A 16735-nucleotide genomic window follows, 5' to 3' on the forward strand; every position below is an offset into this window, starting at 1 on the left:
ATAAAAATGAAGTTATATTCTGGATCTATTTTACAAGTGGTGTTTAGTATGTGCTAAAATTTAGCAGTAATTGAATTGGACTCTACACTTTCAACTTTTTCTGGCCTGCAAACGTTTTCATAGGTAGAAGTTAAACAATTCATCTTGGGCAAAAAGGTAGGGAATCACTGGAGTAATTGGCCTGCAACAATGCACTGGGCAGCTTAAGTGGCCAACCTCCATTTGCTGCTCCTGGTGAAGCATTAGTACTGCAAACCAAAAAGTGAAGGCTCTACGAGGTAGACCTAAAAATAATAGTAACATGTTGTAACTCTTGTGAAACACTGCCTCAAACATGAATTAATACCACACAAACATTATGGGAATTAAAAATGAGACTGATACAAGATAACTTGATTTACCACAACTAATATACTGGTGTAATACGTTCTGGACAAGATGTGCCCTGCAGCCTTTAATTGACAAACTAGCAAGTAAGTGTCTTACAACGAAAGATAACAAGGCAATCAGACCTGCTTTCCAGTCGTATTTGGTAACCAATTGTCTGACCAATCTTTTCTCCTCTTTCGGCAGCTACTCGTTCAGCCACAGCAATTGCTGCTAAACGCCTTGGTTGAGTGCAAAATATGCGACAGGGAATGCCATTTTTGTAGCTGTCATCTAGAAGAAACTGTGGGATCTGGAAAAACAGAAGTGGGGAAATATTACTATGATCCCTTTGAGAAGAGAAAAGAGCAAAACTATTTTAGTATAGATTCTTGCATAATGCAACTGCAATGCTGTGTTCATGTAAACAACCAGTGTGCTATGGATACAATGAAGCTGTTCAGTATCCATCAACTTCTAGCATTCTCCACTGCTGTGCTCGTAATTAACCCCATACTTCACCACGCCCTGGCAGCAGCGAAAACTTTCCATTACTGCCCCCAGTACTCCAGTAACATCGCCAAGAAGCACCAAGAATGTTGCAGTGGCAATTACAGAAAGAGGGGATACTGTAATAGCTCCGATGTGGTAGCCACAAAATCTTCCCTGCACACATATGAGGAAGCAAGTGAATCCAGCTATAAAGGGGAGACACCAACTTGCAAACTTTGTCCCTCCTGAAAAAAATACATCTCTGGCATTGCAGCATAACTATGAACCCAAAGCAGGAATCCCTTCCATTAGTCAAATGAGGAGAAAAGTGGAAAGGGAACATAAGCCACCCCTACACTCCTCCCCACCACGCCTGAACACAAAACCAGGTTTATAGCTTCCAGGCGGCTTGAATAATCGGCTATCCAGGATCTGTCACCCCACAACACTGGTCAATAGGAAGTCCTTTTTCAATAGAGTAGTGCCAAATAGTGGCCACTACTTAACTTACAGATCACTTAGCGGACCTCTCAATCTGACACACCAGAAACTCTGAAAGCCTACAAAATGATAGAAACGTTTCTAAGTTAAAAACAAGCATTGGCATAGCCAATAGGTCTCGCCTTTGGGACCTTATAAGTGTTTAGCCATGCAACACTTGCATAACTAAATACTTATAAGGTCCCAAAAGCGAGACCTATTGGCTATGCCAAGTGGCCGTGCGGCCGCGAAAGTGAAAGTAATCGCGGTCAAGCGTGGCACGCGCGCCCGCGCACATGCACTGTAGCTCTAGGCTGGCCTGGTAGCACTTTTTGGAGCCCTCTCAATAAGTCTCACCAGACCAGCGCTGGGTCAGGCGAGACCTAAAAAACGAATGGTGTGAGGGACTGGCTCTTTAGGACAATTACAGAGGAGTACAAAGCCCATTAGATCACATATATGTATTAAACAAAATTGCCTTAATAGCTAGTTTTTGGATAAATGATGCACTGTTGAGCACTGCTTGTACCCACCTTTCCCTCTGAGCCATTATGTCTTCAAGATTTCAGGGAGGACAGGATCAGTGGGATACCGAGCAGCATCTGTAGTGAGCACATGTTTATGAATGAAGGAGGCAAAATTAGTAAAGGGGACGGGAGGCTATCCAATTTACAAAAGTGCCATTTTTGCTTTAGGAGTGTGACAGGACCACCATTTTAATTCAGGAATCCTCCTAGTAGAGGCAATGGATTTTAAGTTTAGTAGAGCACCTGCCAGGCACATCAGCTGATTCTCTTCCGCCTCCACACACCACCAGATTTCCCCTCCGCAAGGGTATGAAAGTCTACCAAGTTATAACCCACCCTTCCTCACACTACACCAATCAGTCCCAGAGGGACCTGAGAGCCCACCGAGCTCAAAGATTTCGAAACTGAAATTAACTACAACTGTCAATGACAGAGTGGGGTAAACCCTGCTACAGGGGATTTACACCAAATTTTCACCACTTGACTTTCAGGTTGGGTGTCTGACTTATGAATGTGCGTTTTCAGGGGACCTGAAAAGCCCACTGGACACCGTACGTCATTTTTATTTATAGACACAGAAAATTGAATGGAGTGGGTTGGCACCCAGTACGGTTCTCTCTGACTCTCATCCAAAATATGCCTATCAGTTTTCCTAATTTATCAATCAACAGGTCCTGGTTTATCAGACAACAGTTATTACCAACAATATGATCTGTCTGGGACCTGAAATGTGTATTGAACTTGAGGCATATTTCCTTTCGGTTCTTTCTACCTCTCTCAGAGAACATGAAATATCCCCTCAATGCCAAAAAGCATTACTTCTTAAATGCAAAAAAAAAGTAATCAGGGAACACACCATCATCATTATTATGATACTTGTATAGTACAGAAGATCCAGGGTACAATCAAATGTCCTAAACGAAGCTTGCTCCACAAGCTTAGAATAAGTTAATTCCTTCGCCAACACTCTGGCGGTCTACGGGGGTGGTACTGACAGTACCTGCAACTCACACATGTGGTGCAAACTGTTTAAAACTGTTTAAATAATCAGCAAATGCATACAGCAACTATACAGGGGCTTGAAGGGCATGTACATTCGAAACGTTAGTAGCAAATTAACGTCCTAATAGGTGTAATGAAAGGTGAAGCTGGGAATATGGATGTAAGCCCTTTAATAAAATGCATCACAAGGGGTGACTTAAATAATAAAGGTTGGTCAGGCAAACGTACAAAGGCAGAAAGGGCTGACAAATAACCTTTAATGAGTCTCACTTTTTGGGCCAAAGATCAAATACATTTTAAAACTTCAGTCTAATTGGACTGCAGAGTCACTTTTACGTTTTGAACACCCGGCCACAAACATAGGCCAGGAACCATAGTAAAAAGATTTAGTAGAGGGGTACCTGGATTCGAGAATAAGAGCCACTATTTTATTTCAGTTAGTGCTGCTCAATCTCCCCCCATGTAGGCTGTGGAAATTCGGGTGTAGGACAAGCACCTTTAGTGGTGTTTGATGTACCGCCCTAAGTGGCCAACGGTACGCCCAGTTGTGGTTCCTTGCTCACTGTGCCACTGGAACTCAGCTACACAGGACTGAAGCGACCCAATCAGGGTGCAATCGGTACTAGGTTGCTTGTGTTCCGGTTCAGAGGTAGCCTGGCTTGGCAGTACGGGCTGGACTGTTCCCTTGGGAGCACGACCAAGACTGATCTGCATATACCTGGGTGTAATCTGAGGCGACATGGTGGGTAAAAAAACGATGGGTTGGAATTCTACCCTGAGCGATTGCCAGTGGTTAGACTTATTGTAAGCAACCTCCCATCTCCTTTTGCGTGTTTGATGTACTGTCCTAAGTGGCCAAGGGTGTGCCCAAACGTGGGTCCCTTTCTCACAGTGCCATGGGAAAAAAGCTATACTCTACTGAAGAGCCCCCAATCATGGAAAACTGGACTTGGGTTGCTGGTATTCTGGTTGAGAGAGGACCTGACTTGGCAGTTCGGGCTGGACTGTTACCAATGGAGCAGGGCCAAGACTGATTTGCATATAGCTAGGTGTAATCTGAGAGGGTATGGTGGGCAAAAGAACAATGGGTTGGAATGCAACCTAAGAGACTGCCTGTGGATAGACTTATTGCAAGCATCCTCCCATCTCCTTTTGTGTGTTTGATTTATCACCCTAAGTTTCCAAGGGTATGCCTAGACGTGGATCCCTTGTTCACTGTACCACTGAAATCAAGCTACACCTGACTCAAGAGCCCCAATCAGGGCGAGACCTGTCTTGGGTTGCTTGTGTTCCGATTCAGAGAGAACCTGGCTTGGCAGATCAGGTGGACTGTTCCCACTGGAGCAGGACTAAGACTGATTAGCATGTAGCTGGTTGTAATCTGATGTGGCATGGTTGGGCATAATAATGATGGGTTGGAATGATACCCTGAGCAATTGCCAGTGATTGCAAGCAATACTCCCCTCATTTTTTTTTTTTTTAAACCTTTATTACAAATTGCAATAGATATACAGGTATGGGCCTACAACCTTCGGGCCGGCCGCTAGTAAACAATAAGGTCATAAACATATAGGTATAAACACAAGCAGCAAGCAGTACATGTCCCAAGGATCCGAAATATCATTTGCGGCTATAGGCCTTTACATCCCAAATGGCGGTTTAATTTTAAATGAAAAAAAAAAGAAACAAACCCACAAGGCGGCAAAAGTCCAGGTGACATTATGCGCTCCCCTAGGGAGGGGCCTACCAAACTACAATGGAAGGAGGGGGGGGAAGGGCAGGGGGCAGAGACAAAACCATCCCGACAACACAGAATCATGGAGATGCGCAGACTAGGGAGACAGGGCCTCAGCAGAGTCACACGTTAGGGGCGGGGCGCAAATCCCGCCACGATAGGAGTTCCAGGGGCCCCACACCTTTACCCATTTCCCAGGCTTGCCTCTCGCCACATACACAGTCTTTTCTCGGAACATACACCAATCCATATTTTCCTTCCACACCGAAATCGTGGGTGACCTCTGGGAGCCCCACAATTGTGCTATGTCACGCTTGGCCACCATATATCCCAATGTCACCCACCACGTTTGCGCCACCGTGTAATCAGTCGGCTCCCAAACATTCAACAAACACCTCCTCGCCTCGGGGAACAACGCAACATGCGTGACCGCCTGCAATACTGCATGCACGCCACGCCAGAACCGAGTCACCTCCGGACATTCCCACAAAACATGGAGGAAGGTCCCAATCATACCACACCCACGCTTACACATCCCATCCACCGCATATCCCATACGCATCAGGCCAGGACCCGTAACATACACCCTGTGGAGTATCTTGAGCTGGACGAACCGAAGACGGGCCGGTATGGCCACCTCTTTCGGGGAGGCCACCGCAGACACCCAATCCTCGTCATCCAGCTCCAATCCATCAGCGACCCATGCCTCACGAAGGGCGGCCAGCAGCCCCGAGCGATCATTGACGAGCTTTTTATAGATTAATGAAATAGTACTATCCGGCACATACCCATCTAGTACTCTATCTTCCAGTGGGGAGCACTCCGGGATGGACGCGACCTCCGGAAATACGGAGAGCAACGCATGACGAACCTGCACATACCGAAAGTACTCCCTGTCATGCAATTGGTACTCCGCTTTCAGCACATCTAACGTTTTAAATCCCCCCTTCGTCCAGAGATCCCCTACCCTGCTAATGCCGATCGTGTCCCACTTCTCAAAACCTTTCGTCGTCCACAAACAACCCAATCGCTCGGAAGCATACAATGGCGTCGCCCGGGTCAACCGATCCTTCCACCCCATCGCCGAGTTTGCCGCGTGCCACACACGTACCGCGACCCGTGTCGGACCCGTCAACCACGCGTCGAGCGATCTGGAGTAGAGCGCCCTATTGTAGTCGCCACCCGGCAACAACAATTTGTCCATCTCAAAAGCCGGATTAAGGGCAGGCCCATAAAGCCCGTGATTTATCGCTGCCAGCTGGGAAGCCCAATAATAACGTTTGATATCGGGGAGGGCGACCCCCCCGTCGTACCACGGGAGCGTCAGCTTCGCGAGGGCGATCCGCGGTCTCCAATCCCAGAACAGTTGGCGCTGCAAACCCTCCACCTCCCTAAAATAGCTAGCCGGCACGACATCCATTGTGTTTTGTAAGGCGTATAAAAACCGCGACAGTGACATCTTAAACAGTGCCGCCGGCCAAGCGGCGAGAGCGGCAAGCGCCGCCAACGCGCCACATCCGCCTTCAAACGTTGGGGGGGGGGGGGGGGGGGGAGTAAATTCTGTGTGTGTCGGGCCGCTGAGTCCAGGGTAATAAAAATTCCCAGATACTTGAATCCCTGATGAGCGACCTGGATCGAACAACCCCGCGGGAGGATAGGAGCCTCTCCAAAAAGAACATAAACACAGGACTTAGCCCAGTTGATGACTAGGCCGGAGTTACGGCCAACGGAGGACAATACATCCACCAACACAATTAACGATTCACGCGGGGAAGCGAGATACAAAAGAATATCGTCCGCATAGAGAGAGACTCGGTCCTCATACTCCGGGGTCCATCGGAGACCAAGAATCGAAGGGTGCCACTGCAGCCACTCCGCCAGGGGCTCCAAAGCGAGCGCAAAGAGTAGAGGCGACAGCGGACAACCCTGACGCGTGCCCCTGCCCAACTCGAAGGGAGCCGACACTCTACCATTCACCACCACCTGCGCCAGCGGTCTAGAATACAGCAATTTCACCCAACCGATGAATCCCGGGCCAAACCCAAACCTCTCCAGCGTCGCCCAAATATATGGCCACTCAAGCGTATCAAACGCCATAGTGGCGTCCAGGGACGCCAAGATGGCCGGCTCACGTATAAACGGAACCCTCGCGAGCACCCCATGCAGACGCCGTAGGTTAAGCGCGGTGTTGCGATGAGGAATAAAACCGGACTGATCCTGATGGATCAGATCGCACACCACGCCAACCAGTCGATTAGCCAGCACCTTAGCAAGGATTTTCGGTTCCGCATTCAAAAGCGAAATGGGCCTGTAGGACGTGACTCGATCCCGCGGCCTCCCCTCCTTATGAATAACCACGATGGTGGCGAGACGCTGGTCCAGCGGGAGAGAACCCGCCGCCCGAGCCGCGAGAAACATATCACGAAGATGAGGCGCTAAGGTATCCGGCCGCAACTTGTACAATTCAATGGGAAGGCCATTAGGACCCATGGCCTTACCAGAAGCGACTGAGCGTATGGCCAGGGCGATCTCCTCAGACGTCGGAGTCGCGTCCATCAACAATTTATCCTCCTCCGAAAGGGAAGGCAACCCAATATCTTTAAGCAGGACGCGGGAATCCTCTTCTGGGCGAGAAGAGACCGGGGAGTACACCCCGCGGAAATACTCTGCAAAGCAATCAACAATTTCCTCGGGATCAGTAACACACACACCATCCACTCTCTCAACCAGCGGCACAACTCGACTCGCTCTCTCCTTTTTATCCAGCCACGCAATCAGTTTTCCAGCCTTATCCCCCATATCATACAGTCGCCCCTGTTGCTCCCTACTCATGCCCTTGGCCGCTTCAGTGACCAGGGCCTTGTAGTCTGCTTGTTTGAGTCTGAGAGCATGCAATTTGTCCTCCGTGACACCACGAGCCAGGTCACCCTCCAACTCAGTAATTTCAGACTCAATACGAGCCACCTCCTCCCGCTCGCGCCTCTTGGAATGGGAAATGAGGGACAGGGCTTCCCCCCGGAGCACCGTCTTGAACGCCTCCCAAAGAGAAACAGCAGACGAGACCGATCCCACATTATCTTCAAAATATTGCTCAAGGGATTTAATCAAATCTGCACGAATTGTGGGATTACGCAGGTACCAGGAGTTGATCGGGACCACCCTCCCCTCCACCCCCAGGACAATATCGAAGTGTAACAGAAGCGGGGAGTGGTCTGAAATACCCCGGGCAAGATGTCGCACCTCCCCGATCCTCCCCGCCTGGGCCGCTGGCATAAGAACATAATCAAGTCGTGAAAGACTACCATGGGCCCCGGAGTGGAACGTGTACTGTGTCTGTGCAGGGTGTTTTAGCCGCCAACAATCCACCAATCCCAGGGTGTCCAAGAGTCCAGACAACCAAGTTTGGGCCCGGGGGAGGTCCCTGGGGGGGTATCGATCCTCGGCTCCGGAAACCACAGCATTAAAGTCCCCTCCAACCACTAGAATCCCCTCTGGTAGCCCAAGAAGAAGGCGCCCAAGTCGGCAAAAGTAGTAGTCTGCAAACCCGGCGGGACATAAATAGAAACCAAAACAATCACTTTACCCTCCCATCTGCCCACCAGTGCAGTGTAGCGCCCCCTGTCATCATGGATCACCTCGTCAACCTCCAGCGGGAGAGAGGTTTTAACCATTATGCCCACACCCCTCGAACCAGAGGTGAAGCCCGAATGAGCCAGAAGGCGATAGCCCCGCCTATTCATAGCACGGAAGGAATTACCAATGAGGTGTGTTTCCTGCAGAAACACGATATCGGGTGAAATCCGTTTTAAAAACTGCAGGACCACCCCCCGTTTTATCCTGTCCCCCAGTCCGTTAACATTCCAGGAAAGAAGTCTCAGTCCCCTACCCCCCCATCACAACCAGCCCCAATCACCACCCTCCCAGAGAGCACTTTAAGTATGAAACAACAATAATCCTTCCTTGTGGTACGAACAAACAATACCCAACCCCAACCCAACATTCCAAACAAAACTCCCCCCACCCTGCACCCCTGCATGAGCCCAAACAGCCCCCCCAACTTGCAGTGTGCCTGTCGCCCTTGCATGAACTGAACTACAAAAAGACCCCCTGGAGGAGGAAAGAGAACCCCCTCAAGACACACCACAACCTCCAAGCGAAGGAGGACAAAGCATGACAGTCAAGGAACCCTGAGCCCAACAAAGAGGTGACATCACCAGAAAGTAGCCCCAGTGTCAATACATTAGGCCCGGTCCGGTGGGCAATCCCCACTCGCGGCCCCCAGTCCCTCTCGATCATGTCCCCTAGTGTCCAACCAATCCCCCGCCGCCTCCGGACGGTCAAAGAAATGAGAACGACCCTCGGATTCCACCCGCAGCCTGGCCGGGAAAAGCATGGCGTACTTCAAGTTCATGTCTCGGAGCCGCCGTTTGACGCCCATGAAACCCAGCCTCTGCTTCTGGACCGCTTGCGTGAAGTCAGGATAGAAGTTCACCTCAACGTTCTCTAGCTTAAGCGGCCCCTGCACTCTAGAGGCTTGTAAAATCGCATCCCTATCCCGAAAATTGAAGATACGTGCAATAAGAGGCCGCGGAGGAGCTCCAACCTTCGGCTTGCCACCAGGAACTCTATGGGTCCTCTCCACAGCGAAGAATTTGCTCAATCCCCGAGGCATCAGACGATTGGAAATCAAGTCCTCCACAAAGAGATCCGCAGCCGAATCCTCCAATCCCTCAGGCACTCCGATAATGCGGATGTTGTTCCTCCGGGCCCTACTCTCGGAATCCTCCAGTCGCCGATCCGCGAGAGCACTGGCCTGCCGGAGCTGACGTACCTCCGTTTGAAGGGCAGCCACCTCAGTCGTGAGGCCCGACGCGGTGAGGGCCAAAGAGTCAACCCTATCATTTGTCTTGGAAAGATCAGCCCTAACAAGGTTGACATCGATGAGAACCGCGTCAAGTTTGTGCGCCAGGGTGTCAAACTGTTGACCCACCGAGGTCTTCATCTCCGCTATGGCGCCCATGATATCCTGCAAGGTCAGGTCCGTTGGCAAATCCGGGGCATCCGCGGGCCGCTCCGGAGACTTATGCGACCCGCCGGGAGAACCTTTCGGCAGGGTGTAGCGATCCATAACGTTGGCCTGGGTAGAGGCACCAAGCCGGGCTGTTTTGGCCTTCAGCCTCTCTCCATCCTGCTTCGTCGCCATCGCCCTGTAATCCGTGCACCCACGAGTCCAGCGACAGGGGGGGTGAACAATCGAGGCCGAAGACCCCAGAGGTCGCCTCAGGAAGGCGGAACGGGTCCCCGCAGAGTAGGCAGGGTCCCCCAGTGAGCCAACCACCACACTCCGCGAAAGAGCCGAGATCCCACTTGCGATGATGGCAAGAGGGCTCGAAAGCGAAAGTGAGGGGTGCGCGCCCCGCCAGGCTCGTCCCGCCGTTGTTATTCACTTCACCACTGGATCGCCCCTCAACTCAAGTCCGGGGTCAGAGGAGAAGCAGGCCGCAAACTTCAAGCGAAGCCCATCACCGCACCCGGGGTCCGATTCGAAAACGGAAAACGGGCACCACCTCGGCTCAGGTTCACAAAGTCCCCTCAACCAAATCAGGATGAGGACAGGATAGATGTAGGAGGTCGTGGAGGTCCTCGGGAGCCTCGCACCTACGCGGCCATCTTGGTTGCGCGCTAGGCTCCTCCTCCCTCCCCTCATTTTTTTGTGTGTTTGATGTTCTACCCTAAGTGGCCAAGGTTATGTGCGAATGTGAGCCCTGCGCTCAATGTGCCACTGGAACCAAGCTACACCCAATTGAAGTGCACCGATCAGGGCCAACCGGTCTTGGATTGATTGAATTCCAGTTCACAGAGAACCTGGCGTGGCATTTCGGGCTTGACTACTCCCATTGGAACAGGACCAAGACTGATTTTCATATATCTGGGTGTAATTAGAGATGGTATGGTGGAGAAAAGTATGGTGGGTTAAAATTCTACCCTGACCGATTATCAATGGTAAGACTTATTGCAAGCATCCTCCCTTCAGCTTTTGTGAATTTGGGTGTAGGGCCCTGCCCTGTTGCTGAAAGAGGAGGTCCTCACGAACAGGGAGCCAGATCAGAGGGCAAATGCTCAGGATCAAGAGATAAGAGTAATACTGTCACATAGCCAGATCCGGATATATCAGGATGGTCTGAGCACAGCTCCTCTGAACTCAGGACAGGAGAGGCAGAAGTAAGAATGGATACAGGGGACCTGCCTCCCATTGCAGAAGGAATGACTCTCCGAGGGAACATATATATGAAAACTCTAGTGCGCATTAATAGCAACACTGCACATTATTAGGTGTGATGATAAGGTCCTACAAAGGCATCACACTTGGGGAAGTTGCCTTGAGCCATCTCCAGATGTAGATGTCATTCATGGTTCGACAACGGCCATCTGCTGAGCTCATCTACCCTGGCGTTCATATGGCTGACTACCAGGGAGATCCCTTAACAGTCCAGCAAGGTCCACAACCCCACACCACCTACTTGTTGCAGTACCACATGGCAGTCTTGCTGTCCATTTAGACTTGAACCAGTGTCCACTTGGAGGGAAGGAGGAGCTTCATAGCTAATTGACCGATACAAAGCTCCAGAAGATTAACATGAAGTTTCATCCCTGCAGTAGACCAAAGGTTCTCGGATTTCCTCTTCCCCTAGATGACTGCTCAGCCCAGAGACAATGCATCTGTCAATATTGTGAACTTTGGGTGGTGTAGGGAGAACAGCTTGCCACAAGACAGGTTGGTGTCCGCCTCCCAACACTGAGGGTCCCAGCCTGTCTGACAGGTGGGACTAGCTCAATGTATGAGGCCAAGAGTCCAAGAAGCATCAGAACTGTCACCACCAGATCCCAGGAATGCGTTTGAAACACTGGGGATCATAGCCTGAATATCTTCTAGGCAGAAATGCCTTGAACTTCACTTTGTCCAGGATGGCCCCCATGAAGTGAACTGTCTTAAAAGGCATCAAGTGGGACTTGGACTCGCTTATGAAAAACCTCTGACACAAAAAGGGCAACCAGTGTTTGTATGTATATCCGCTGCAAAGATGTACTGAGACCCCACCATCACATTTGTAAACACTCAAGGGGCAGAGGTGAGTCTAAAGCATAGAACGGTAACCTAAAAATGCTCTACCCCACTACAATCAGAAGAAAGCCTCTGTAGGACTACAGGACAGTCATTATGGACCCTGCAGGACCCAGGTCAACATCCAATAGCCTGGGCCACAGTAAGCACCTTGACTTTATCCCTTCACAAGAAGCCGTTCAATGGGTGAAAAACCACAATCAACCTGAGCAACCCATCCTTTTTGAGCACCAAAAATAACTGAAGAAGCACTTCTTACCTTCCTCTGCGACCCTCTCTATCGCCATATGGACAATATTTCCCACAGAACGTTGGCTGTATGACATGCTGAAGTTTGAATGGAAAAAAAAAGTTGGATGTGGCTTGCAGCCGAGAGAAATGGCTGCGGCGTAAAGGAGCTCCGAGACCAACTCGAGTTCCCCACACAATCCGAAGCCCTATCCGATGAAAAATCCGCTCACAATGACATCTAATAGGTATCGGAGGACACGAGGCATCTTCCGATTCCGCCTAAGGCTCGGCAGCAACGTCGCAAGAGGGACAGGAGCCGCTGACGTATAGCGGCCTAGCATCCTGGGAGAAGCAGCGGCCTCGATTTATGGGAGGCCCGGCGGAGGAGTACACGACTTGTCGCGTCGCCGAAGGCCCGGCGACTGCCGCCCTGGAAGCCGCAGCGCTACGGCACTGATTTGACTGCCGCGACCCTGCCCTCTTTGGTGAGCCACGAGGGAGGCAAGTGTAGGAGGCGACGTGGTCCTTCTAACTGAGGGGCAGGCTGAAGGGCACAGTACCAGCCGGCTGCACGGCCGGGAAGGTAGCAGATTTGGGCCCACGCAGAGGATTTGCCCCCACCATAAGCACGTCCTGCAAGACATCCTGAAGTGACGAAGTGCAGGGACTACACTTTAAAGGTGCAGGCTGCTGGGGCCACGTGGATTGCGGCGCTGGAGCAGTAATCCTTACACCGGCTAGCAGTCTGGGCCTCTGTGCTGGGGCCGGAAAGGAGTGTGGCCGGACAAACGTGGCGGCGTCGGCGGAGGCATTGAAGAGTGCTAGTGGTGTGGGCGCCCGCCTGGACTGGATAATCCGCTGAACACACAGGGAGCAAGCAGCGCAGTGAAGAGCCGGTGGGCATGAGAGCCAACTGGTTGGGGATACCGCAAGGGCTCATCTGGCTCGCTCTATGATTTATCAAGATAACTGAGCCCAGGAGTGATGACTACCCGGTAAGATACGCGGCACGTGGTGGTGATTTACAGCCCAGGGGGAATCGACCTTACCGCATATCCAGAGGCGAGTGTCAGCGGTGCCACTCCTACCCTCACCCTGCGGCGGGACCACACTGCCTGGATGCGCGGAGGCGACCTGTCCTGAGGGGGCTACAATCCTGCCCACCTTTTATCTAACTGGGTGCGCGGGAAAACCGACAGGCCGCGTGTGTCCTGTTGGCACACGGCAGGCGGCGGCGACTACCGCCCAGTGGTGGGATATAGGCCCTTAGAGACCTTGTCGATCTGCCTAAGATGGGGGGCAGAGGGCCTCGCAGGACCTCGCAGCTCAACCTGGATAAGTATGCGTATGCTAACGATTCTCCAGCAATACCTGAGCGACGGGCCCCAGCGGAAGTGGACCACACATCGGAAGGGTCGCCCAAAGTCACGCTTGAAGATATAATGTCTCTCCTTAAGAACGTGCAAACCACAGTAGGATCAATCTCCTCTGATGTCTCATTTCTGAGAGCGGACTTTCAGAAAATGGCCACTAGAGTCACCGAGGTGGAAAAGAAGGCGACCGTGCTTGCGACAGACACAGGCGAGCTACAACGGAAGGTTCGTCAACTGGAAGCTGACAACAAGAGCATGGCGGCCAAACTGGACGACCAGGAAGGGCGTTCTAGACGCAATAATGGACGAATCACGGGAGTCCCGGAGAACGAAGGTAGTCAAGCCATGGATCTTTACATTGAAGAGCTGATCAAAACCCAGCTGCAGCCCAGGGGGCTCTCCTCCTTCTTTTCAGTGGAGAGGGCACATCGGGTCCCGGGGGGCAAACCCAAGCCGGGGGCGCCGCCCAGGACTGTCCTAGCCCGTATTATCAACTTCCGTGATTGAGACGTCATAGTACAGACCGCACGGGTGGCTCCCCCGGTGCGGGTCCAGAACTCAGTGATCTCCTTTTTCCCGGATTACACCGCGGCGGTCACAAAACGCAGACGAAGCTTCATGGAGGTTAAAAAAGAACTCAAAAGCAGAGAAATATCGTACTCCATGTTATTCCCGGCCCGGCTGAGAGTAGTGGCGGAAGGGAAGACGTGGTTCTTCGACACGCCGGAGGAGGCATGGGATTGGGTAGAGGGCTGCCGACGGGCAGGTGGACACCGGTGAGGAGGAAGATATACGCAACGACCACCGGAGGGGAATGAAGCGGACGATCGGACTGGTGAGACCAACAAGGAGACCTCCCCGCACAGTCGGTTGGACAGCGATGTCCCTTGCCCGTAAATTGTTGAGTATTGACCCAAAGTAAAAATTGGCCCATAAGCAGTGGTAAGCACAAGAAGAACTGTGAGCACGGGAAAAATCGGAACAAGAGGGATACAGTAGCCGCAGAGATTGACCGACGCTGCCGGGTCTGGAGCGGCATCACCGGAATATAAATGGCACGACGCACTTGAACTCTATCGATGTTCGCACATGACAAGACTAATAGTTTGTTGCTAGTCTTTGAGAAGGGGGACTTCCAAGCGCTTCTCGGACTTCCTCCCCCCGCACGCAAGTATTGTTAATGGGATCGAAGCACTCTGCATTGTTGGGGAGGCGGGTAGTTGGGAATCCGTCCAGCAGGGAGGGGGAGGAGAAGGGGTTTGTTCTTTCTTCATTTTTTCTTTTTTCAGTAAGTGAAGTTTGTTTTATGTTTTTAGTTGTTCATTATGTTTTATGTACACGAGCACATACACATCTATCGGAGTTAATCACGCAAGAGTCAATCCACACGCTAGGTATGTCACTGACTACGACTCGCCTTCATGTCCTTGTCACCAAACCCATGGGGCTATGACAGACACTACCTCTAGGACGCAAGCGAACAACGCGAATACACTGGGGTCGCCTCTAACAGTGGTCTCCTGGAATGTAAACGGCCTGGGTAACAAGATAAAAAGAGGTCTAGTGCTGCAATACCTCAAAAGACACGCCCCGTCTGTCACCCTGATACAAGAAACACACCTGGTAGGCACAGCAGTCAAAGCACTGGACAGATGGGGCTTCAAAATGGTGACCCACTCTGAATTCACATCAGGCTCTAGAGGGTTTGGGATCCTGCTTCGTAAGGCCTGCCCTCTGATCCTCACTGCAACCTGGACTGATGATCAGGGACGCTTCGCAGCGGCCTCCTGTCAATGGGAAGGGTGGGTCTTCAACTTTGTCTCGGTATGCATCCCTCCGGCGCTACACACGTTAGCTTTCAAAGCCCTTGGCAAGTTCTTGTTAGACCTGCCCCCCGGGGAGCTCATACTGGGAGGGGACCTCAACACCGTGATGGATGCCAAGCGCGATAGATGCCCCCCCAGGAGCTGCGGAGCGGGTTCCTCGCCCCTACAAGATTTCCCGGACGCACTAGGCCTGGTGGATGTCTGGCGCGTGCGCCATCCTTCAGAGAATCAATACACACACCACTCAGGAGCGCATAATAGTCTTTCCCGAATAGACTATTTTCTCACCGCCCAAACAGGATTAGAAGGCGTACAAGAGGTCAAGCATCTCCCGAGAGGCATCTCTGATCATTCACCCCTACTACTAACACATTCCTCACAGCTCAGGGGTCGTAGACGTATTTTTCCCATTCACCCGGGATACCTTAAAGTTCCACAGATTAGAAAAGCCATGCATAAGATCACGAAGCACTACTTCCAGGAAAACACACATACAGTTAAATCCCCAGGCGTCCTCTGGGAGGCATATAAGGTTGTTCTACGAGAACAGGCCATTTCAGCGATCACCGCACATAAACGAGCACTAGCACAACAAGTATTGGAATTGGAACGAGTGGTACACCGCGCTGAGAGTGACCATGCAGCAGATCCAAATGACATCAACACCCATGCCCTACATTTAGCTCGACAGACATATAGAGACCACATATCGGAGGTAGCCAAGACTCGGATCACAAAAACACGCCATACAATATATGAAGCAGGGGACCAGACTGGTAAGCTACTAGCATGGATAGACAAAAAAGAGAAGGCCAGCCGCTGGGTGGCGCACCTTCCGTTAGCTACCGGAGAGACGATAACAGACCCAGTTGCTATCACAATGGCCTTTGCACAGCATTTCGAAACAGTATACACTCCTATAGCAACAGCGACGGTGGAGGAAAATCTAGAATTCCTTCGGGACATACAGCTCCCACAATTAACCCCGCAAGAAGCACAGTTATTAGACGCAGATCTCACCACTGAGGAAATTGCTGTGGCCATCAAAGGCCTCCAAACCGGGAAAGCGATGGGACCCAACGGGATCCCGGTGGAATGGTACAAACGAGAGACGGACACACTGGTACCACACCTATTAAGTATGTTCCAGACCAATCTGGAAGAAGGGATGCTCCCGAGAGACCAAAGGGTGGCCACACTAATAGCGATACTTAAACCCGGGAAACCCCCCCAGGAGTGTACCTCCTACCGGCGGATCTCCCTCCTCAATTCTGAAGCCAAAATACTGGCAAAAGCGCTCGCGACTAGACTGCAACCCCATTTAGCGACGCTCATACACCCGGACCAGTCGGGGTTTATGCCGGGCAGAAACACAGCAATGAACCTCAGACGCTTACACGGTATAATAGCCAGCGCGCCTGCCATACAAGAAGAGACAGTCATCCTTTCACTGGATGCCAGTATGGCCTTTGATCTGGTGGAGTGGCCATTTCTTTTCGCGGTACTGCAGCGCATGGGGTTCGGACCCAAAATCTGTGCATGGATACAGCTGCTATATTCGCGGCCGCTGGCGCAGGTAG

The 16735-nt window shown here is 51.4% G+C and overlaps 1 protein-coding gene across 8 annotated transcripts in view; it reads right to left on the reverse strand.

Annotated features, from left to right (window-relative positions):
- YTHDC2 (YTH N6-methyladenosine RNA binding protein C2) overlaps positions 1–16735 on the reverse strand; it is a 1174422-nt gene that overhangs the window by 911483 nt on the left and 246204 nt on the right. For all 8 annotated transcript variants that reach the window (XM_085632632.1, XM_085632630.1, XM_085632634.1 and 5 more), the window contains exon 6: positions 513–679. In XM_085632632.1, coding sequence (XP_085488758.1) covers positions 513–679 — 167 coding nt within the window. The remainder of the gene's footprint in view (positions 1–512; positions 680–16735) is intronic.

This window comes from Triturus cristatus, chromosome 2_1, assembly GCF_964204655.1.
Source record: "Triturus cristatus chromosome 2_1, aTriCri1.1, whole genome shotgun sequence".
NCBI lineage: Eukaryota > Metazoa > Chordata > Amphibia > Caudata > Salamandridae > Triturus > Triturus cristatus.